The 23,083-nt window shown below is 36.8% G+C and overlaps 1 protein-coding gene across 3 annotated transcripts in view; it reads left to right on the top strand.

Moving 5' to 3' along the window:
* The window catches only part of HDAC11 (histone deacetylase 11), a 31,530-nt gene extending 12,152 nt beyond the window's left edge, over positions 1-19,378 (top strand). The window contains exons 5-11 of one of the 3 annotated variants that reach the window (XM_074836711.1): positions 4,359-4,401; positions 6,768-6,844; positions 8,552-8,614; positions 10,684-10,780; positions 13,862-14,040; positions 14,244-14,301; positions 17,400-17,568. In XM_074836711.1, the coding sequence (XP_074692812.1) occupies positions 4,359-4,401; positions 6,768-6,844; positions 8,552-8,614; positions 10,684-10,780; positions 13,862-14,040; positions 14,244-14,301; positions 17,400-17,419 (537 nt within the window). In that variant the 3' untranslated portion in view covers positions 17,420-17,568. Of the gene's footprint in view, positions 1-4,358; positions 4,402-6,767; positions 6,845-8,551; positions 8,615-10,683; positions 10,781-13,861; positions 14,041-14,243; positions 14,302-17,399 lie in introns of all 3 variants that reach the window. The other 2 variants (XM_074836709.1, XM_074836710.1) reach the window with 2 other exon arrangements.
* The last annotated feature ends 3,705 nt before the right edge of the window (positions 19,379-23,083 follow it).

Consider the following 23,083-nt stretch of genomic DNA (forward strand, 5'->3'; position numbering starts at 1 on the left):
AGCGTCACCGGATTTTGCCTGAGAATTGCTATTAGAGAAAGTAGGAGGAAAGAAAACAGTTAATAGCTGGAGCCAAGAATGAGTTATTTAAACCATGTATTGAGGAAAAGATGCCTTCTTCATAATTGTAAACCAGTAACTAATGGAGCCTTTTCTGCCCTTTTTATCATTGCTTGTCAGATTAGAGCTAGATTTCAGAAACTGCAGCATGGTGCTGGAAGAAGATGGTAACAGTCCTGATCTCTCTTTGCAGACACCGAGCTGTAACAGTTACGTAAATGGAAGACAAATCAAATAATCCTATCTGAAATCGTTACTATTATGATACAAATAGATCTTTGCTGCATTTTAGCTACTCTTCCAGAAGTTGTTACAGTGGGTGCATGTGAAAAGGATAGAAGCCCATATTGTTTTTTCTGTATCTATTTGAAGCCAGTTATTGAAGAACACTATTCTGTGGGTTGGCAAACCTTTCAGACTATGTCTGACACCAAAAGTGAGTGAGACTGGGAAGCCATAAATGAATGATAAAGTAATGGCATTATTTTTAGAAATAGGCTAATAGGTAGCTTCTCATTTCTGTCAACAGAAATGTAGGTACTTAGTAATCTGCCCTGGAATCAAGGTTTCTTAAATATTCATGAATATATCAAAAATTCATTAAAGACGTAAATAATATGAAGAGCTCTTCTATGACTTGTGCATAAAAGGCAGGGCAGTACGGTTTTCAGTACAGTTGTCAGAAACCATGAAGAAGGTTGGACTGTTTGTGAGTCTGATCTGTGAGAATGATGTGAGTGAGCCCAAAAGTTTGGTGAAGAAGTTCTCCAGGTTTTCTTTAATTTTGTGGGGCTGACATGAGATTAACTGTTGCTACTATCATTTGTGTGTATAAGTGGATCTGGGCACTATTAAGTTTCAGCCCTCTTGGGTTTTACTGTGTGAAATGAAAGTAGAGAGCCAGTTGTTACCAGATTTTTAAGACAAGATGAAATATCCTGCTTTTCTGTTGTATTTATTTTTTTAACGGTAGAACTACTCAGTGCCTGATTCTTTATCAGAGAAAAATAGCAATTTTTTTCAGTATTTTAGTACTCTGTTGTTAAATCTGTGTCCCATCCAGCTGCTGGATTTGCAAATGTGTATGTAAAAGTAACTCTCTGCTAGTTGTTTTTTTGTTGCCAAAAGGTAGTAGAGATAGAATGGACTGGACAACTTGTGACTGGACTATAATATATACTATTAAGATTCAGAAACATCTTCTAACAGTGCAGTTTATTTGTTTTAAGCATGTCATCTTAACTCCCTTTGTAATATTCAAACACTGGCCATAGATATTTAAAAATCTGGAGCTCATAAAGTTTGAGTATATCATCATGTTTCAACTGTGTTGCAAGCTGGTGCATTTTATTATTTGTAATGGAGAATGTAGTATTTATGGAATGTAGCTCTTCATGATACCATGAAGTACTCAAGGTAGTTGAAGAATGTATCGATATGCATGTGTTCAGAAAAATCTTGTTTATAGTTGGAGGAGAAGGTGAGCGTTGTAATCTTAGCAGAGAAGTGGCAAAGAAAAACTTCCAGAAAGTTTTTGAACATGCGGATAGTAGAGGGAAAGATCGAAAAGTCACCTCCTTGGTGCTGAAATTGTCTGTGTAAAGTGAGTTAACTGCTGCTTCTTGTTCTAAGGTGTTAAATAAAAATGGCCAGTGGTTTCTTCCTAAATCATTGGTACAATAGCAAGTCCTGTGACATTTACCATGTTTAAATATCCTTGCAGGTTGCTGAGTCTGGTTTTAATTCAGGCTTATGACTTTCTTTTATAAAATAAAAGTTGGACTCTGTTTCTCCAACTATTGTTGTTCTCACCTCTTAAATCCCATTTCCTAATTCTACTTTAATTCTCTTGTGTTGCTCTGTCTTCTTGGATGTACATGTTATTTAAAGTCAAAGAATAGTGAGGTAAGGAAATATGTGGCAGTGTTTGTACAGTGTAGCGATGTCTGATGCTTTTGTTGAAGCCTAAAAGTCTGCATAAGCATGAGAAAACCAGATTGAAACTATTGAAAATGTTAAACCAACCTTTAAGGACAATTTAAATATATGAGTTTAGAAAGAACATGCTACGTTCTGGATAAATCTTTGACTCACTGGGTTATGGTAATAGGCTAGATACCAAAAGTGCCACCTCCTTTAGTAGGTGTTAACTAGCAAAGGTGGAGATGCTGGAGGTGGAACACAGTGCATCGCCTTAATGCAAACCTGCATAAACCACCTGGAACGCTTGCTCCTGGCAGTTTACCAGCAGGAGCTGGAGATGGCACCAAACTGGTCTTGGTGGTATCTGTGTAGTCATCTTGCTTTCAATGGACTACTTGTTTGGAGGTAGTTTGACTTTACTCTTTTTTTTTTTTTTTTTTTTTTTTTAAAACATTATGTTATAGACTGAGTAGTAATAGAGAGAAAGAATTCTGGTTTCATGTGTTTCATATAGTTCAAGGTGTTTAAAACTTCCTGGTTGTCACTCACAAAGAAGTAGATCCATTCTGTCTCCATTTAGTCCTTCAGCATCACTTCAGACTCCTGCTCAGTTCTCTCTTCTGTGCTGTATTTCTGACTGCAGTCAGTAGTGGTTATTGAGATGGGGGTTTTTGGTCTGCAAAGTCCTGTCTGCATAGGAATACGCAGAGTCTTCTCTTATTATACCCACACTGTCTTTCTGTACGGTAGTTATGAGGAGCAAAGGAAATGGTAGAAAAGAAAAATAACTGGGAAGAGTCTAGAGTTTCCTAATATTCTGCCTTTGATATTTCTTGAGGGTCTTGACAGTATTTGTGTGTGAAATCTGTTTCAACTTGGTTCGAACTAGTTGATTCTCTTGCATAGTTTCGTGATGTTTTTCATTGTGCTTGTGTTTATCTTTAATTCATAAATGCATGTTCGCTAGTTATAAATGTGGTCATGTAGAAGAGATAGCCACTAATTGTCTATTATGTCTCTGTATCATGCCTCCTGAAATACGGATGACATCACTGGTCACTTTTGGATTGATCTTGATGCCATATGCTGTTGTTTTTACCTTTTTTGTTTTTCATTATAGCAAAATAGGTATGTACTTTAAAAGCAGTTTTGATTAATCAGACAATAAAATTTGTACAGTACAAGTTATAAGTACAATCTTCCACTATTCCTGATGGTCCTGTTTATCATGAAAATTCCTGTTGAGTTTCTGTACTCTTTAATGATTTATTTTTTTTTTTAGCAATTTGGGAAGATTGTTTTTTGGTGAGGAATCCCTAGGAAGTATGCTAAATCACAGATAATGTGCTTTCCCTGTGACTTAAGGGGTTTTATAGTCCAGAAACTACAGTCTTTTCTCAAGAACTAATTTGTGTAAGTTAAGGTGTTCATAACAGGATGATGTTTACCTTCCCAGTAGTTTTCTTAATACTAAATTAGAAATGTTCAAATGTAAATATATTGGTGATGAAGAATTCTCAACTGTCCAAACTTACTCTCGTATATAATGTATAATATGTTCTTTCCATGATTAGGGAAAAGTATAATACCTTTTTGTTTACCTTTTTTCTCTTTTTTCTTTTTTTTTTTTAAATTACAGCTAGTAATATCTTCTTTTTTTTTTAACATGACACTTAAGGAATACTACAGTTAAACACTTGCTTGACTCTTCCTGGCCAAAATAAGTCAGGTTTTTCAATTAAAATTTCATAATTTAAGCCTTGTGTATCTCTTCTGTCAGTACTTTCCCTTCCCTGAATGTCATTTGAGTTCAAAGGAGAGATACAGGCACAGTTTTTCTGTATGGAGGGAAGAAGATTGGCAATATTCTGTACTATGCATGTTATATCATTTAAAAAAATAAAGTCATGGGATGCTTCATACTGTAGCATTTTTCTGTCCCGACCTGCAGCTGAAACTATTAATCTGTATTTTCAGGGTTTTGAGCTTAAGTTCATCCTATTTTTACATGAACAGGAAGGATATTAGGAGATTCTTGCTCATTTTTTACTCTTACCAACACTTGTTCTTTCCTTTCTCATTTGTCTGCTAGGGGTTGGTGCCCATCTCTGCAAAGTGCAGTTAGTTTTAGACCTGCTCAACTGCCAGAGAATGAAATACAGATGAGATATTGAGTATTTTTTCAGCTAACTATGCTGAGGGTAGTTTTGCATGGCTCATGTTCAGACATCTGATTCAGAATGGCCTGCACTGGTAAAACATCCGAAAATTCAGTGGACATGTCTGAATGCCAAGAGTTGCATTTGGGGTGGAAGCAGACAGTGTTAAATGGTTGCCTCGTTCATTCATTAAGTTCTCACCGTAATTTTCTTAAGGCAGGAAAACTTGCTGTTGATAGAGGCTGGGCGATCAATGTGGGTAAGTACAAATGTAGTGCATTAAATGATACTTGAAATAGTGTGTTTAAAATCATATTATTTTCATTTATCATCATATGCATTCTGTTTGTAATAACAGAAATTGATGGGTTGTGTTTAACTAAAATCAACTCTAGAGGAAAAAACAATATGAAAAAAGTACTGAATTTGTTTTCTCATCCACTATCATCCGTATTGCAGTTTTATAATTAAATATTTTTTGGAAAGAAAAAATATAACTGGATAAAGGTATGATATCATATATAAGGAAAAGTGTTTGGATTGAAGTAGTGTGAAAAAAAATTAAGGAAAAATGTTTGGAGTAAATGTAAATATTTCAATAGAACTTTTTGTTTTCATTAACTTATAAAGTAATTTTCATAGATTTTTATCAGCTAATTTGTATGTTATACCAGATCAAGGGATTGGTTTATATGCTGAAGAGTAGGGCTGTACCAGTTAGTGTCTTATTTTTGGCTGTGCAGTTTTTCCTGAAAAAAACTTGAACGAATTATGAAGAATATAGTGAATATAAATCAACTCTCCTGCTCACAGCAAATAGCAATGCAACTATTGAAGCAATATTTTCTGTCATGTAAGACTTAGTTTGCCATTTTCATAGAGCTCATCAATTCTGGGATTTTTCCATTATTTCTTATACACATCTTCTACAAAGGGAATATCCAATATTAAAAATTAAATAGACATTAAAAGCAAACCCAAAAGCCTGTCATATTTCCTGATATGTTAAGTGAACTTGTTAAGTTTCTTGTTTAGATATTTGTAGTGGATTTCTTGGTAAAAAGTTCTGACTTATTATATAAAAAATATGTTTTGAGAGGGGGAGGTCTAAGTACTTTTTTCATGTAAAGAATGTGTGTGTTTGTTTTTTAAAGAGGAGTTCTTAGTGTTTCTTCTGGTCTGAGTGTTTACCAAAGACAATGGTATGTGCAAATAATGGTATCCTCATAGTTCTTAGTTTTTTGGTTTGTTTTGGTTTGTTTTTTTTTACCTGGTGTTCAGTAGAAAAGAACTTTCCACAAGTCTTTTCCACTGGCCTCAATGTTAATTATGCAACTCCAACATGCCTGGGGGAGCTGAACTTTTAAACCAGTATGCTTTGTCATGGAGGCACCATGTGTGCATGTATACATTTCTCTATTCTTAGGGTGGTTGCTAGATGAAAGGGACAATTCCTTTTAATCTGGGCATCTGCACGTCCTTTGCCTGATAGCCTGGTAGGCCTGTGGTCTGGTAGGCCACATAAGATATGTGACGAGTGGCTGTTTAATATCTTTGTTGGCAACATGGACAGTGGGGTTGAGTGCACCCTCAGCGAGTTCACTGACAACACTGAGCTGTGTGGTGCGGTCGACAACGCTGGAGGGATGTGCCATCCACAGGGACCTGGACAGGCTGGAGAGGTGGGACCGTGTGAACCTCATGGAGTTCAGCAAGGCCAGGTGCAAGGTCCTGCACATGCGACAGGGCAATCCCAAGCACAAATACAGGCTGGGCGAGGAGTGGATTGAGAGCAGCCCTGTGGAGGACTTGGGGGTGTTGGTTGACAAGAAGCTCAACATGACCTGACAATGTGTGTTTTCAGCCCAGAAAGCCAACCATATCCTGGGCTGCATCAAGAGCAGTGTGGCCAGCAGGTCAGGGAGGGGATTCTCCCCCTCTACTCTGCTTTCATGAGATGCCCCCTGCAGTGCTGTGTCCAGCTCTGGGGGCACCAACATCAGAAGGACACGGACCTGCTTGAGTGGGTCCAGAGGAAGCCACAAAGATGCTCAGGGGGCTGGAGCACCTCCCTGTGAGGACAGGCTGAGAGAGTTGGGGGTGTTCAGCTGGAGAAGAGAAGGCTCCAGGGAGACCTTAGAGCGGCCTCCCAGGACTTAAAGGGGCTACAGGAAAGGTAGGGAGGGACTTTTTATCAGGGGATGAAGGGATAGGATGAGGGGCAACAGTTTTAAACTGAGAGAGGGCAGATTTAGATGAGATCTAAGGAAGAAATTCTTCCCTGTGAGGGTGGTGACATACTGTCACAGGTTGCCCAGAGAAGCTGTGGCTGCCCCCTCCCTGGAAGGGTTCAAGGCCAGGTTGGACGGGGCTTTGGGCAACCTGGGCTGGTGGAAGGTGTCCCTGCCCATGGCGGGTGGGTTGGAACTCAGTGGTTTCCAAGGTCCCTTCCAAACCAAACCATTCTAAGAGTCTGTGTACAGAAACTGTTGTGTTGCTAAGTAAGAGTTTAACAGCGCTAGGTGTTGCATCTGCCTGACATGTAAGTGATGTCTGTCTCTTTGCAAAGACCATCTACGTTCCTTAGTATCTAGCTTTTCACCTTTTCAACATTTTTATGTTTAGGGGGTGGTTTTCATCACTGTTCAAGTGACAAAGGTGGAGGATTTTGTGCATATGCTGATATCACGCTGGCTATAAAGGTAAGAAGTACTCTTAAGCGAGTATTTTCTACTATTTGTACAAATAGAAAATTTACATCTTAATAGGTTAAAATAAAGCCATCTCTAGATGGGTAGGAATAGGAAAATGGTGTGGTACTTGATGCTGCAGAACATAATGTATATGCAGTATTGTTAAATGGAGGGGAGGAGTTGTAAGGGTCAGACTTATGAATATAAATATGATCCATTACAATTGCTTTAACAATGTAGTCTTGCAAAAAAGCACTCAAAATCAAACCAGATTGACTTTTAATATTCTCAATGATAATTATCCTAGGCTCGCAGTTGAACCTGGAAATTCCACATTAGTTTCAGTGGTTACAATCAAGACAAATGCAGACAGAAATCCTTTCTCTGAATCAAGCTGCACTATACAGTGCTCAGCATGGTTCAAATTCATGAATAAAAATGTGAATGTCTCCAAAATAATCATTGAATGTGAATGAATACATTTGGTATTTAGCTGTTGAAAAGCTGAAGCAAGAGCCTTCTGCAATTAGGGCTTATTTTTATCAAATGTACTATGGTATATTTGTATACTAGAATATTTATAAAGTATCAGTAATAATAAACACAAAAAAACTCTAATGATTGCAGCACATTATATGACATAACATCCTAATTTCTGTACATGGTAATTTGCAAAGAAGTAATCCACAGTGTTCTGTTTTCCCTATCATTAAAATACAGATTGAGAAATTATAGCGGGTGACAGTTTGTACAAAATCTTTGGGTTTTACCATGTCTATATTACAGATAGTAACTTGTCAAAGTTAAGATTTAAAGAATTAAAAATATTTTTTTTTTCTTCACAGATGTAGAATAAGAAATTAATTCTGTTACTAAAAGCGGCTTTAATACGTACAGTCCCTACAGCAGCTTTTCCTAAATGGTGGATTTTATGCTTACGCAGTTGGATGCCATGGCAGTGGACTGTTTCTCCCTTCCTGCTGATACGCCTCACTTGTGCTATTGTTTGTGTCTCATGAAGTTAGCTCCTTGATGTTTTGGGGCCTGTGCAGCTCTTGCTTCACCCTGTCCCTACCTGCAGTTGTTGCTGTTGCTTTCTTGGTGCTTTTGCTGGTTCTGCTCCAGCCTCTGACAGCACCAATGCCATGATCAGCTTTATAATCCCTAGTTGGAGCTGTCCTTTTCTGTCTGGCTGGTACAGGATGCAGAGCTGAACCAGCTACACCTGTGTAGAGCCAGTATTACTACGGCAGGGTTTATTACCCTGGCTCCATTGCGTTAGTCAGTGCCATTGGGCTTATGCCTCCATTGCAGACTCCGCTTTACAATTTAGTGTGGGATGCTGTAGAAAGACATGTCCTTCATCCTGTGTTGTGTCTGGTACTTTGTGGGAGAAAGAGGAAATGAGTAGAAATCTTTTTCTTCCCTCTCTCCACTGACTTTCTCTACAGGTAGGCAGATACCTGCACAGATGACTGTGGAAATGTATAGGGGTTTTTATTGTATAACCACAACAAATTTAATTGCAAAAGCTCTAGTTATTTCACATAAAAAATATTACAATCACTTAGCTGTTTATTTGGTGAATGGCATGAATAGACACACACTACATTCAAATCAGAACAGCAATATACTCTGCAAGCTTCAAGCCTCCAGTTTAATCTGTCACCTAACTTCATAACTTTACATATCTTTTTTTTTTGCTTATATATCCAGTTCTTATTTGAAAGAGTACAAGGGGTGTCTAAAGCCACAATTATTGATCTGGATGCTCATCAGGTGAGTAGCTTAGCTGTATTCAGTGCTGCAGATGTTTTGCTCAAAATACAAGTGTGTGATTAATACCTTTTTTCTAATAGTAGTATAAACTCTCGACTCACAGAATACAAAGTTAATCATACATGATGGAAACTGGACAGTTTAGTTGTTTAATTATTTTATGGTCCAATGTTAAGCCAATTTAATAAAATTAAACTGAGTTTTAGCTCCATCATGTGGCTAGATGTAAAAATATTTTTAAGTTGCATACTGGTCTGAGGCACAGCAGTCTCCAGAGTAGATCGGTGTCCCTGAAGAAACAAGGAATCTCTTAAACCAGAATTACAGTTAGTTCAGCATGCGTTGATTGCAGCAGTCTTTGCAGGGGATGAATTTGACCTTCAGTGTTTTAATGGAAAGCTTGACTTCAGGCTGATGAAGTAAAGAATACATCACCCTTCACCTGGTAAAGTGATTTACTGTGGGTACTGAGAACAAATCTCATCTTTGGTAGGATTTCCAAAATAAATCCTGAAAGGAGGGAAATAGGATTTTTAGAAAAGCAGTTAATGCACCAAAATTATGTCAAATCTGAAGCATTGGAGATAATTTATTATGTGTCAATAAACCATTTTTAAGTAGCTCCATGGCAGTGAGGCTGCAAGTTTTTCATCTCCTGTCACTTCGCTTACGTGCAAGTTCAGGCATCCTAAAATTACCATGAAATACAGACATGGCTTATACAATAGAAAGATGTTTTGTGTTCATGATTCTCTTTAGCCATTTCCATCAGGGTGAGGATTTTTTTTGTGCTTTTTTGGGGTGTGTTTTGTTTTTTAAAAACGTCTTGGAATGTATTTTGATTTTCAGGTGTCATGCTAGTAATCTCAGTCTGCACACTAAATGACCCCTTTGTTTCATTTCTCTGGGGAATGAGAGGTGTGTGAAGTAGTAGTTTAGAAGATCCTTTTTAAGTATGCATCTTGTAGGTCTTCCAATTCTTGGTCATTGGTGAGTTTCATCTTTCATAAGAAAATGCTTCACCCAGAGGCTCTCATATTCATAGATTTCTGTTCATTTTGTGGATGCTGAAGAAATAAGTCGGAGTTGCCATTTTTTAGCATAAAGAAATGCAATTCTGGTGCTTCCCATTCCCTTTTCACACACGCTGACTAGCTTTAGTTCAGTGATTTTTTTTTTTTTTTTTTTAATTTTTTTATTTGATTGTTTGTTTCCAGGAGGGAAAGCTGTAGCAGAAATAGAGCTTAACTGTCCAGGGACATAAATTCTGTAACTGAATTACATAAGGTATATCTGTGGAAATGTCTGTTTCTGTACTTTAAATGAAATCCTGCTGGAGGCAGGGGCTGTGGTCCTGTACGATACACTGATTTCAACAAAATTACCTTAGTGATTTCTGTGAAAAGATGATTTTTATACTAGTGGAAAAAAAGTCTAAATGAGAGCCAAAAGAATGCTATTTAAATTCAGAAATGGGGGAGGGGGAATATTCAGAATCTGAGTTTTCTCTTTCCATCTTTACACCCAGTACAGTATTTTTGTAGGGAATTCCTGGTGTTACACAATATGTTAAACTGTTGGGTGTTTAGCATTTGTAATTTTTCCAGGGATTACTTACCTCACCAAGGCTTGAATTATCAGAAGAGCTTAGTCTTCTTCATTTATTTATTAATCCTTGTATAAGAATGAGTTCTGCAGCGGTTGAAAGTGGCTTTTTTCTTGCACAATTGGAAGATGAGAGATCTATTTGGTGATCACAGTTGCTTTTGTGATGTTGCTGAAGACAATTAGCTTCTAATTTTCATTTATTTTTCTTATATGTGCAATGAGATCTATGATAATTACCTTCACAGAGATATAAGGATGTTGATTTTGATACCTGCAGTCTTCAGACTGATAGTGTCAAAGCTCTCAAAACTCTACACCTCAAAATAACCTTTAAGCCTATATATAAGAGAATGACACAGGAGTTTTAAATATTAGATCTTAGTCTTCATTACTCTAGAATTTACAGATTATTTAATTCTGTGTTAGTGTACTAGGAATAGCTAACTGTAAATTTCCTTCAGGGAAACGGCCACGAGAGGGACTTTATGGATGATCATCGGGTATATATTATGGATGCATACAATAGATATATTTATCCAGGGGATGGATTTGCTAAACGTAAGTATAATTGAAATTCATATTCCAAAATGTAAAAGACCTACTGTGTTGTTAAGTAACTTCTTAATTTACTAATAAGCTTCCTTGCGATGATGTTAACTAGATCTTTAAATTATTATTTTTTTTTAATTTCACATTGAACATGCAATTTTCAGTGATCACTGTGATATATCACAGTGTTGTTAATGCTGTAGTGTTTTCCCTCACATAATGAATTTCTGGAATGCAAGGTGTGGGTGTTATGTGGACTTTGTTAGCAGTCCATTCAAAAGCTCGTGTCACACTTAAAAGAATGAGTTAATCCTTTTGATTTGAAGATAATTGTTAGAACTTAATCTTTCCCTTACACTAAACTTATGAAAGGGTTCACTAAGGATTAGCTAGTACTATTTTTAAAGTTACAACATACTTAGGTGTTGTCTTTCCAGTAGAATTTGTTTTATAAGCATCTAGGAAACAAGATGCATCTGAATGTGAGACAAGTTGGGATGCAGAAGACAGTCATACAAATGTTAAGAGCTGCTGCTTAATTTTTTTTGTTGTTGTTTGCTTATCCTTACTGTGATATGACTATTGTGTCTGATGACCTGTCACAATTAATTAGTGGGGTTTTGATAATGGTTAAATTGGAATGCAAAAGCCCAAAGTTCATTTGATCTTTGATTCTGTTACAGTGTCATTTATTACAGGCTTAATTTGTTAGCTGAATCATGATTTACTGGGGGAGATGTTCTGCTGCTGAATTTCTTCAATGATGCTGTCATTCTGAAAAGCCTACTTAATTTGGATTCTTGGCAAGAATTAGGTGCAGTCCATTGTACTTTTTTTTAACTAGTAAAGATTTTGAAAACTGTAATATATGAATTTCAAGGTATTAAACTAAAAAATGACCACTAAAAAATGTAAGCAAATTAGAAGCAAATGAAGATTATATTTTTCCTAAGAAAAGCATCCCTTTATTCATATATCAAATGGCAACATTTCGAACAGATGGCTTAACACCAAAACAGAATAAGCCCTTGTTAGGAAATCTGAAATACTGACCTCGCCCCTCTGCTGTGAAGCTGGCAATACTAGCATTGCCTTTCTACAGATGAAGCATGAGGCCTAGAAGGCAGCGGCCAAGGGCAAGTGAATATATAGTTCCTCGTAGTTTGCATAAAGGTGTCTAAGTAGGAGTTCAGTGACCAAATCCTTTAAACGCTCTCCTGCTAGGTGACCAGACGAAGGTGAGATCAGAGAGGGAATCTTTTTGAAGGGAGGTAGAGGCTTGAACCGGAGAGTTTGAATCCCTAGGGTAAACTCTGCCTCTGTCTCCCTGGGCTTCCTACTAATTTTCCTAATTTTCTCCATGTTTTATTATAGGAGTCTATTCTGTACATTTTTTTTTCCACATGTACTTCATTAGGGGGAAAAAAAAAAGAAAGAAAAAAAAAAAAAGGACTAGCTAACATAGCCTAATGCTTAGCTGTAAGCATATTGAGTCCCTAAGGGGAAATACTTTAGAATTGCACAGAAGTTTAGGAAGAGAAAGGAGAAGATGGATGGGGAAAAGGACTAGTTCACTGAAGGGTGAGCATAAAAAAAGTGACAGCTGAAACTCAAAAGCTCAGGCCTTAAAAAAGCGTTGCTGTTGGTCTGAGTTACAGTTAAAACTGAGTTACAGTTTTCTGTAGAAGTACATTCACTAATTAGCAGGAGATGAACAAAAGGCTGTCAAATGCAAAAGTGGGGTTCATTCTAACCTACAGATCCATCATGGTGTCCATCAGTAGTCCTTGACCTGGGTAATAGCTAATCACTGTAATTCTGTGTTTTGTGGTGGAGATGAATACAAGAGACCTGCAGAAGCATTGAATCTGAGTCACAATCATCTCAACTTCTTAATGGTTTCATCAGAACAATACTTATTTGTTCCCCATGCTAATGTGTTTACCTCCTCCTCCAAAGCTCCATCCAGCTAGCAGATTCTTTACCCTGAAGAGGCTCTAAGTGCTGTTCGGAAGAGCACAGCTGTGCAGACTTACATGAACATTTATACAACAATAAGAAAATAATTCAGGAAAGATATCATAAAGAAAAATCTTTGAAACGAATGTTGATGCAATAAAATAAAAGAAAGAAAAAGAATTCTTCACTAATGTTAAACAAGGATGGAAAGCAGAAAAAACCCCTTCCCAGCAATCACAAGAATAAATAAGCATCATTCTGTGTTGAATGCATTCATGCACACTTGGTGGGTGCTGAATCCACACTTAAGATTTAAGACTCCAAGTCATTTAATTCAAGGCATAGGGTATGGCGAGGTGGAGGTCATACCTTAGAACACCTCTGTCATAGGTTTGATTAATTCAGATTTAGAGTTACACATAACTCTGTAAAAGCACACAAAGCTAGGCTGCATAACCTTGGGTTTCTTTCTTCTACATTCTCAACCCTCTTGCTTCTAATGCTTTATTAGAAGTGTTAGAAATAATTTGATTTAAATTAAGGATAGATGTTTGCTCTTCTGGTAGGATTACAGGGTAAGAACATAAAATTGAAAATGCTTGGGGCAAAGCTGAATCTTGTTATACATTCATAAAGTAGTTCACATAAATTCATGATCCCTTACTGTTAAGTTTTGAGTGTTGTGATAAAAATAAAACATCTTAATTTCTCAGTGATATTTATCTTGTGTTTTCCCCCAACTGTTTCCTCTGCAATAGCAATTCAGTGTTTTCTTAAGCTTTATTTAGGTTACTCTTAATAATTTCCTTTTATTTCTTTGCTGATTGGTAAATGGACATATAGATCAACTACTTTTCAATAACATTTTCCACTTGTCTACAAGATTGTTTTCTTTTTCCCTGCATCTAATTTTTCTCTCTTCAGTGGAATTTTTTCAAGGTCATTGTGCTTGCATTTGCTGGGAAAACAAGTAGTTGAATAATTTTCTTTCATTCAAGGTTCTGTGACAATACAATGTATCTACAAAATTTCCAGAAATGTTATCTCTTTCTCTTGCCTACCTAAATCTTGGATTTTCCTTCAAAGCAATTTTTTGTTTATTGAGTAGTATCGAAACATTTTTTTTTTTAGGTGCCATAAAACGCAAAGTGGAATTAGAGTGGGGTACAGAGGACACAGAATATCTTCAGAAGGTACATACTCACGTGGAAGGAGCATTAAATGAATTAAAACCCGACATCATTGTTTATAATGCTGGGACTGATATTCTGGATGGTGATCCGTTGGGAGGACTTGCTATTTCACCTCAGGTTTGTATAATACCAAATACCTACAGACTTTCACTCCTCACTAGATACTGAAGGCAGTCCTGATAGTGACTTGTGACTGTTTGTTAGATGAAGATAAGGTGCATCTTTATGCTAAACCAGAGCATTTTCCTGTTATAGGTGCATCTTTCACCATATGTTTTTTGTTGTCTAAAAACAACTGATTAAATATTTTTGTCCTTCAGGTGCCTGTTCCAGTATCACTTGTCTTCTTTCTAAAATACACTGATTTTGATCCAGACGGTAACCAGAGATGCATATATCTTCACACTTCACCTGACTCCTATTTTTCCTGTTTGATTCTATCTTTCTTTGTTTCTTTTACCCTCACATAACCCATTTTGCGATGTATTTCTTTTGTCACCTGCCCCCAGTATGTATCTTACACTTGATTTCCTCTGTAGCACTCCCAGCTGTTTTAAACTGCTCTTCTGGCTTCTTCCAGTTGTAGCAATTTTGTGCAGCCTGTCTGTGTACTCTTTTTCCCCTTTTCTCATTCTTTTCTATACAAATATCATTACCCTTTTTCAATTCAGTTTACCTTCTCTCTCCCCAGTTTGGTAGCAGATTTAAATTTTAATTTATTCTGTATAGCTTCATAGATGTCTTCACCTTGCAGATATAACAAGTCTGTTGTTCTCAAAATGAAGAAAAATTTAGAGATCTCATATTGCTTTCACTTTTTCCTTCTCTGACAGCTCCTTGGTTCTGCCTCTCTCCTGTTATCACATTTGGTTCTCTTTTAGTGTCCACCAGTTCAATACAGAAAAGTGCTTTCTGCATTTGTGAGCTCTCAGATCCCCTTCTAATTGAGCCATCACTTGATCTGTTCAGTTTTCACTCTGTTTTGTAGTATTTTTAGTTCCCAAATGCTTCCTTTTGCACATAGCTCTAGTTCGTTGCTGGGTTTTACTGGTTTCCTTATGTATTTCCTCATTCTTACGGCCTGTCACTGAGCAGCCACTTTGTTACTTTCTGACTGCCTGCAAAGTCCTCGGTGGACCAAGGGTGGAATGGCTTGTGAGCCACTCTGAGTCTCCAGGTTTTGTTTCCATGGCTGTGTAAAAGTCTCCAGGGAGAAAGGAAGAGCTGAGGGGCTTGGACTTGTTTGGGTTTTGACCTTGAAGAAGGTATGACCTGAGATGTAAGATCTCATTTGGTGGAGCAGAGCTTTTTTGGAAAGCAGAGGCCCCTAAGAGAAGTAGAAGCTAGTGATAGATGAGAATCTTAAGATGTGCCTTCTCAAAATTTTTTCTGCCATTTGAGAAGGAACAGTGTTAATTGCTGAGAAAAATGAGTTGCTGTAGCTTTTTGGGTGCTATGTAGGGAGAGAAACAAAATGTAGGGATGGGGAAAAAAGGGTGAAATGATTCTTCTGGTCACAAGTAGAGATGAAAGGCAGAGTGCCATTTTTCTGCACAGCCAGTGGCTCAGGTGCCTGATGGAGAAAAGGTTTCTGTAGCTCAAGCCTTTGTTTTCTGAACTGAGGGCAGGGTTTCTTGTCTCTGTGATCTTGTTGGCTTAGGTGTGAATGGCATGCTTGACTGAGCTTGAAATCCCAGGCTACTGGAAATACCAAAAGTGAAGGCATTGAGCCTGGATAATTCCTCTCTTCAAGGTTCATTTAGTCCAGTCTTCAGTCCTACAGCTGTAGGTGTCATTCATATTTTAAAATCTCGCTACAGGGTTAATTCTAATCAAAATTATGCCTCCTCAGAGTGCTATGAGTGATAGTTTCTTGGTGCTTGAGGCTATAGCTGGAAAACTTGAGGTGTAGCAGGAAGTCTCTCTTTGTTTGTAAGTGGGAACTGTATCGGGCTGTCATTTTCACTTGATGTATTTTCTTTCTTGGTAACATGCAAATGCTGGAATAAACCCACGTGTTTTCCCCTCAGCTCTTCCAGGCTCAGCCACTAAAGATGCTGGAGCAGGGATGAGGCGGTTAGGCTCCTGTGAATAGTGACTGCTTCCAGTTCTTGTGTGGTAAAATGTCTGTTGCATCCCACGATGGTTCCCAAGGGACGTACAGCTCATTCTGTAATTGTTACTTCCTTTAAGGATCTGTTCCTAATATAATTCTTCAGTTCCCTTTGTCTTATTTTTCAGTTATTATTCCTTATTCCCATTGTTCTTTTACAGGGCTGTGGCAAACTATACAAAACCCATTACTGTTGTATGGTTTTACAAAATATTTTTTCAGCTACATTTGAATTTTATTCTTTCCTTTTACCATTTGTTTGTGGTCTAATTTTTTTTAATGGCAGGGTAATATTTCTTGATATATTTACAGTCCTCCTCTAACCAGTCAGAGTAGTACATATTCATTTTGTTGTAACACTTTTGCTGCTGCTTCCTTAATTTTTTTGTATTTGATTGCATTTTAATCCCTTTCCCCTTCTCCAGTTTTTGCAGTTATTTAAATTTTGAGCTGTCCATTATAGACAGTTGTCTCTTATGTTGTTAGTCTTTTTTTTTGAGGAGTTGTAATGGATTATTTATGCCTCCTATGTATCTCTGGGACTCTCTGCTTTTACTTTTTTAGATTTTAATTCTGTTCTCACTTATTTCTGAATTATTTTCCCCACGTCACCTGCCCCCAGTATGTATACAGGAGGCTCAAAGTCTTCAGTTGTATGGGTTCAATGACAGTACAGTATCTCTTGGTCAGCAACCTTTGTTATTTTTTAGTTCCATACCTTTCTCTATTAGTAAGAGGTTATTTAGAATTTATTTTCCTTTTTATGGATTTGCCATTACTTACATTCTGCATCTCCCCCTTCAGCCATAGATTCTTTCAGTATTAGCCTTTTATTAAAGAAACTGAAAGCTTAAAATTCAGCTAGTGATTGTGAACGTGTAAATTCTGATTTGAATTTTTGGTTCTTCTGTAGGTTTGTGAAATCTTGGATCAAATTGCTAAACTTTTGTCAGAGGGTGCTATGCAAGTTGACCAGAAACTAAAGCACTTTGAATTCAGATGATCTTTCTTAGTCTCAATTCCTCACCTTTAAAATAAGGTGAATATTTCTAAACTTTGTAGTCAGTTTAGACTTTATGACTTTTAAGCAGGCATTCTTCTAGGAATTTATACTGAATTTATACATCTGTTGTGTCCTCTAAAACCAATTCAAGGATTTTTGATTTGCTGTTTTTCCTTTTGTTTTTTAAATGATTATGCATGTAAATCTGCTAACAGGACTTTTAAATGAATTTTTTATTTGTCTTGTAAAATGTAGGGCTTAATCATTTATCAGGCATTCAGTACATATCCATAAACCACAGGCTAGAACTAAAATACTGTGTTTGTATTGCTACTTTTTTTAACTGTTGTAAATTCACAGGGAATTGTGAAGAGAGATGAAGTTGTGTTCAAGGCTGCCAGAAGCCGCAGAATCCCAATCCTGATGGTAACATCTGGAGGTTACCAGAAGAGGACAGCACGGATTATTGCTGATTCCATCCTCAACTTGCATAACCTGGGGCTTATTGACAAGGAGCTAGCAACCAGTGGAGCTGGAAATCCCAAGGTAGAACAGATGATTAGAGACTCTGCTAAAGACTTAACCAACTTGTCACTGCAATGACAACTTACTAAATTTTAGGAAGCAACTTCCTGGTTTAGGAGCAGGAAGTCTCCACATCATTATCAGGGTTAATATAACATATTTAAAAAGGACTCAACTTGCCTGTAAAATAACAGTAGAGATAATATGCAGTCACAGAATAATTGTGTCTAATTTCTGAAGCTATCATGAGCAGAGGCAACAAGTCCTTTTAAGGTATTTGAGACATATACTCAAGGGTACTGTCTTTCAGTTTATAATATTACTGTAGAAAACTTTAATTGCTTCTCTTATTGTTATGGGTAGTCTATTATGTTGAAAGAACTATGTAGTTGGTATCCAAAGACTGTCCCAGGCCTATTTCAGATGATGCAGTTCAGACTGTGGTGGGAGAAAGGACTAAACTACTGGCATTTTTTTTAGATACTGCATTTTATTTATTGCTTTTTTTATTGAAATATTGTTATAAAATGAGTTCTGTGTGGGCTTCAACTGTCAGTTTAATACTAAAGTTAAGTGCAATACTATAAAAAACAGTTCAGTTGGTAGGCTTTTTAAGCCATAGCCTATTAGAATGAAAGTTCATTAATTTATATTTTATTCCTGTTGTTGATAGTGACTTAAATCCTACTTATAAACACCTTGAGAAATAAAATATGAATTGCCTTTGGCTCCGTATGCAAATGAGCCATAAGGGCTCAGCATTAACAGTCTAGTTTTTGCCTCTCTTAAAATGAGGCCTGCATATAAAAGGCAATAGTTACTATGCATCGTAAATCACAGAGTAAAGAAACTACAATAAAACGAAAACTAATTTTAGAGTTCTGCGAATTCCTGCAGAAAACATTATGTAGAACTGTAGGATATCTTTTATTATTGCCAGCTTGTCATGTATAAAACAGTGAAGAGTAAAGTTTGATCTTCCCCAACTACTGCTGTGTTGTTCACTTGCTTGAAGAGTAACGGTACTCATAGTTGCAGTCATAGTTTGTGACCAAATTGTTCATACTTACAGATAAAAATACAGTGAAATTTCTACATTAAGTTGATGTGCTAACTTTATATGGGAGCTTCTAGGAGGACTTGGGAACAAAATAGTGTATTCAAAAGCAAATTCAGTACACTAACTGTAAAGTTTGGGTTTATTTAAGCTGATATATTTTGCATTAGGTACTGTTTGTAGCATTGGGTTGTAAACGTACTAAACTGTATATTTTGCAAGAGTTTTTTAAATTCCAAGTATTCACTGATTTGTAGTACAAGTTTCACATCATATTTAGGTTTGAGCCTTTCTATGAAGGAACACCAGTATTTTCCTTGTAGTAGAATTGGTGTGTAAGCTATTTAAGGAATGTTTAATTCTAATTAGAATACTTACCTCACTTGGTGTTAATTTTTAGATTGGGCTTTGTTAATTGTAAGAACTTGCATAATTGCTATAAATATCTGCTTTAAAACAGATTTGACATATTGCACTAATCTTGAGTTGTAACACTGTTATTAAAAAGCACTTTTAAATTTCTTACTAGAAGGACCATCAGAGTACAACTAATGTTGAGATTTATTTTTTCTATACTGTCTGATGTTAATGAAAGATGTTGTTATTCTTTCATATAATTTTTATAAAATTATAAATCACATTTCTATAAACTAAAACCCTGTCATAGTACCATATGGTCTTTTCCAAAACATTTTCTGTTTGTGTTAACATGTTTATATTTTTTTCCCTTGGTGGAGATTAAAATGATGTTAAACAATGCTGACTGACTTTCACTTTCTTTTCACTTCACGTGTATCTTGGCTGTCAAAAACTTCAAATGGAACAGTTTATTGAAAAGACAAGATGTGTTTTTCATACTTAACGTAACTGATACTGCAGTGAGTCTTAAGGGTGAATAGTACAAGGTTTGTCAACAGCAAATGACTTCTCTAAGAGTTAATGTGTGACCTCTTAAGGTGAGCTTGGAAGTTTTGTATCCAAATACTTTTTAAGATGGCATCGTAAGGGGTTAAAGTCACTTTATAATTCCAAGTTATGTTCCATTACCTGTGTTTTAAGTCCTGTTCTAAGTATTTTATTATTACAGGTGTTAAACTGTAAACTACGTGTCTGTTAAGGTTGTGGTAGTTTGTTAGAGGTCTTTTATAAATCAGCATCTCAGAGAACCAAATGCTTGCAGAAGAGCCTGCTAGCTTTCAGACTCACCTGTAAAATTTGTGATTGTTAAGCAACAGACATACTGACTGCATTTTCAGTGTTCATTGCAAAGTTAGAATTGGTAAACAGGTAACTCCTCCTTCGTACTTTCCAAAAATTTTAATTTAGTGTAATGTTTGACTTGGTTGTTAAAACCAAAGTATTAATTTCTACACATTAGCAAACTGGTCCAAGATAAATGTGTACTGTTTTTCAAAAAGAAGTGGTGAAACCATTTCTAAGTTGAATTTAGACCACAGATATTGTATGATTCACAGTTCAGCTTTATTAAGATTGTGTGGCTGTAAAAGGAAGGAATTTGATGTAACATGTACTTGAATCCGTTTATGTTTAAGGGAAAAAATCCCAAACAGTTATTCTTTCTTAAGATGGAATAAACCAGTGATCATTAGGCAAAGTTCACTGAAAATTTCGTCATGGGAACCTTGCCTTGACCTACCACCATCAAAATTTTTAGCTTTAACAAAAACTTTTGTGGAACACGAAGACCTATGAAAGTCTCCTAGGAGAGTGCATATAGTCACAAATTTTATGGGGAAAAAGGGTTTTGTTTTTTTTAATTGCAGTGGTAACTATAAAATCCTCCCATAATAGGAAGGAGTGTTTCAGAACTGATGCCCTAACTTAGAACCAAAAAATTATCTTGAAGAAAGATCTAGTAGGTCTTGTCCTTCATAATAAGGCATTAGTTTTGACTCAAATTACTTAAGAAATAGAGAGGATTGTTCAATAGCTTATAGTTAATGTATGAACCTGCATTTCTTGCTAGTCATCCATGTGTGAAATTTATTTAAAAAAATAAACTGAAAAGTTGGTGTCTTCATCCATTTGATTTGACAGTTGGCACATCGAGCTCCAGCCCCCCTTGTCTCTCTGACAGTTGACACAGTATAGAGCTTGGCACTGAAAACACTGGGTGTTGTGCTTACGCTGACTAAATCTTAGCTTTAGATGGTAATATCCGTCTCTTCCATGCTGAAGGCTTGATTTTTTTTTGTTTGTTTGACTTTGGTGTTTTCATTGTGAAGTCCCAGACTTGTATCATGAATACAAGGAAGAATTTGAGTCACAAGTATGATTTAAAAAAAAAAAAAAAATTGTGAAAACTAATTGGTAGACAGCTTATTGGGGGGGGACAGGTAGTTTTTATGTTTGGTGATTAATAAATGTCCGTGCTGCCAGGTTCCTTACTCCTTGCTGCTCCTTGCAGCTTGAGGAACCTAATGATCCTGAAACTGTTCCCTGATACCTTCTGGTCCTGCCACTGGAGTAAGTTGTTCAGCAGTGTTTCTGCCTCCTCCTACACACACAGCAAGGCACACAATTATTTTCAATGCTGGCTGCGTATGGTTTTTGTGGACTGTGAAGTGACACTTAGGAATTTCTTGTACTTTTACAAATTGTACTGTATAATTGTGTCCTGCATGCAACATAGGCACTTTGGGGAGAACACTCTGACAAATCCAGAAGTTATGAAGTTAGTAATCTTGGATCTAGACTTTGCTCACACTGTGCTGCCAGGAGCTGAAGGAGCTTGCCGAGTTCAGGAAGCTTCAGGGTCTAGGATCTTGGTGCTGTGTGCTATGCCAGTTTTTGAATAATTAAAACCATTCCTTCAAGGAAACTGCAATCCCTTGGTGAAGAAGAAAGTTCACTTGCTATCTTTGCCCAATGGAAGATGATCTTCCTTATACCCCTTGGTTGATTCTGAAATGCAGAGCATATCAGAAGCAATAATAAAGGGCATCATCCCAAGTGATGCTGTGTCCCGAACTTGCCTTGAATTTAGCATGGGTTGTGTATTCCACAGCCATTCTAGAGGCAAGCTTGCAAATTGTTCAGTATGTGTCAGCCTTTAACTTGGAGTTTAAATAGGTGTGACTTTCAGGTTTTTAGTCTTTCCTTAATCCCGACAATTTTGGTAATCCCTTGGATTTCCCATCCACTGCTCATCTAATTTTTCCTTCTTTATCTTACCCTTTATGCAAGCCACTTTGCACAGCCAGTCACTTTTTACCAAAGATCAGTAGAATTAATTCCCTCTTAAAAGAGATGATGTTTTGGTAAGCTGTATGAAGGACTATTTCCTATTACTAGGCCTGATTCTCTCCTAGGCTTACCATGGCAGTGGGAACAGGAGGTTTGTTTTGCTCAGTACCTCAGTACAAGTATGATACCGACCTGTAGATGATCCTTAGAACAAAGCAAATAACTCCTGCCCTACTTTCCTACGGCTGTCTGAATGTGCAAAAATGCTGTGTTCTGCACATAGTACTGACTTCCTGAAACTAAATTCAGAATATTGTGGTAAGACAAAAATGCTGTTTTGATAGAAAAGATTGAATAAGGCATAGGAAATTATTGGGGTGGGGCTGTGTTTCTGATTTACCAGGCTGGTGCAGTTCTGACCTCCTTCCCAACAGCATACCTGAGATTAAACTTCTGGTTGTAGATGAATTAAGTACAAAAATTGTGAAAAGACTGCCAGTAACGTTAGGCACATCTTGTGTTACCAGTCCTGCGGTATTATATTTTTCCAGTGCAGTAGTCTGTGGAGCCATGGCACACTTCCGTAAATCATTTCTTCCTTCATAAGTAACAGCATGGATAATCAGTTAAACAATTTGTTGTCAGATATAAGGCTAGTTATGTATTTCACTAATAAGATCCAAACTCTTGTTTTGCAGTTGAGAGTAGACATCCTTTGAGCTTGGCTGGAACAGATTATCTTTATTCTGGAAATGCATGTTTGATTTGTGGTTTTAAAAAAAAGGAAAAAAATTCAAGGCCAACCTAAAATAACGCATCTTGTCTTTATAGTGTCCTAAATTTAGTCCTTAATAGAGTTATAACAGATTGCAGTGCTTTGCAAGAGCAAAGAGATGTCTCCTTCCTTTCACTTTTGACACCTAAGGAAGATTGTAATTAATCCTGTTAGCCAAAGCTCGTCATTTGTTCGGTGTTATTTTTGCCCTTGTATTTGCTACAGGTGCAGAAGAGGGCAAAACAGACTTAGGGTCTGTTTAGGTCTATAGCAGAGATGAAACAAGGAAACTGAAAATTTCCTAAACAAAAAGCTGCAGCCCTCTCTCTACTTTCCTTACATTGGAGCCACAGCCAGCAAGAGCCTCTTCGGGTTTTTTTGTACGAATCAAGTAGAATCTTTCCTGGTATATGTAAGTATCAGTATATTTATTTGCTTCTTCCATATATTGTAGCTTCTGTCTCTTCATTCTTTGCTAAT

The sequence above is a fragment of the Strix aluco genome, chromosome 11 (assembly GCF_031877795.1).
Source record: "Strix aluco isolate bStrAlu1 chromosome 11, bStrAlu1.hap1, whole genome shotgun sequence".
In the NCBI taxonomy this organism is placed as follows: domain Eukaryota; kingdom Metazoa; phylum Chordata; class Aves; order Strigiformes; family Strigidae; genus Strix; species Strix aluco.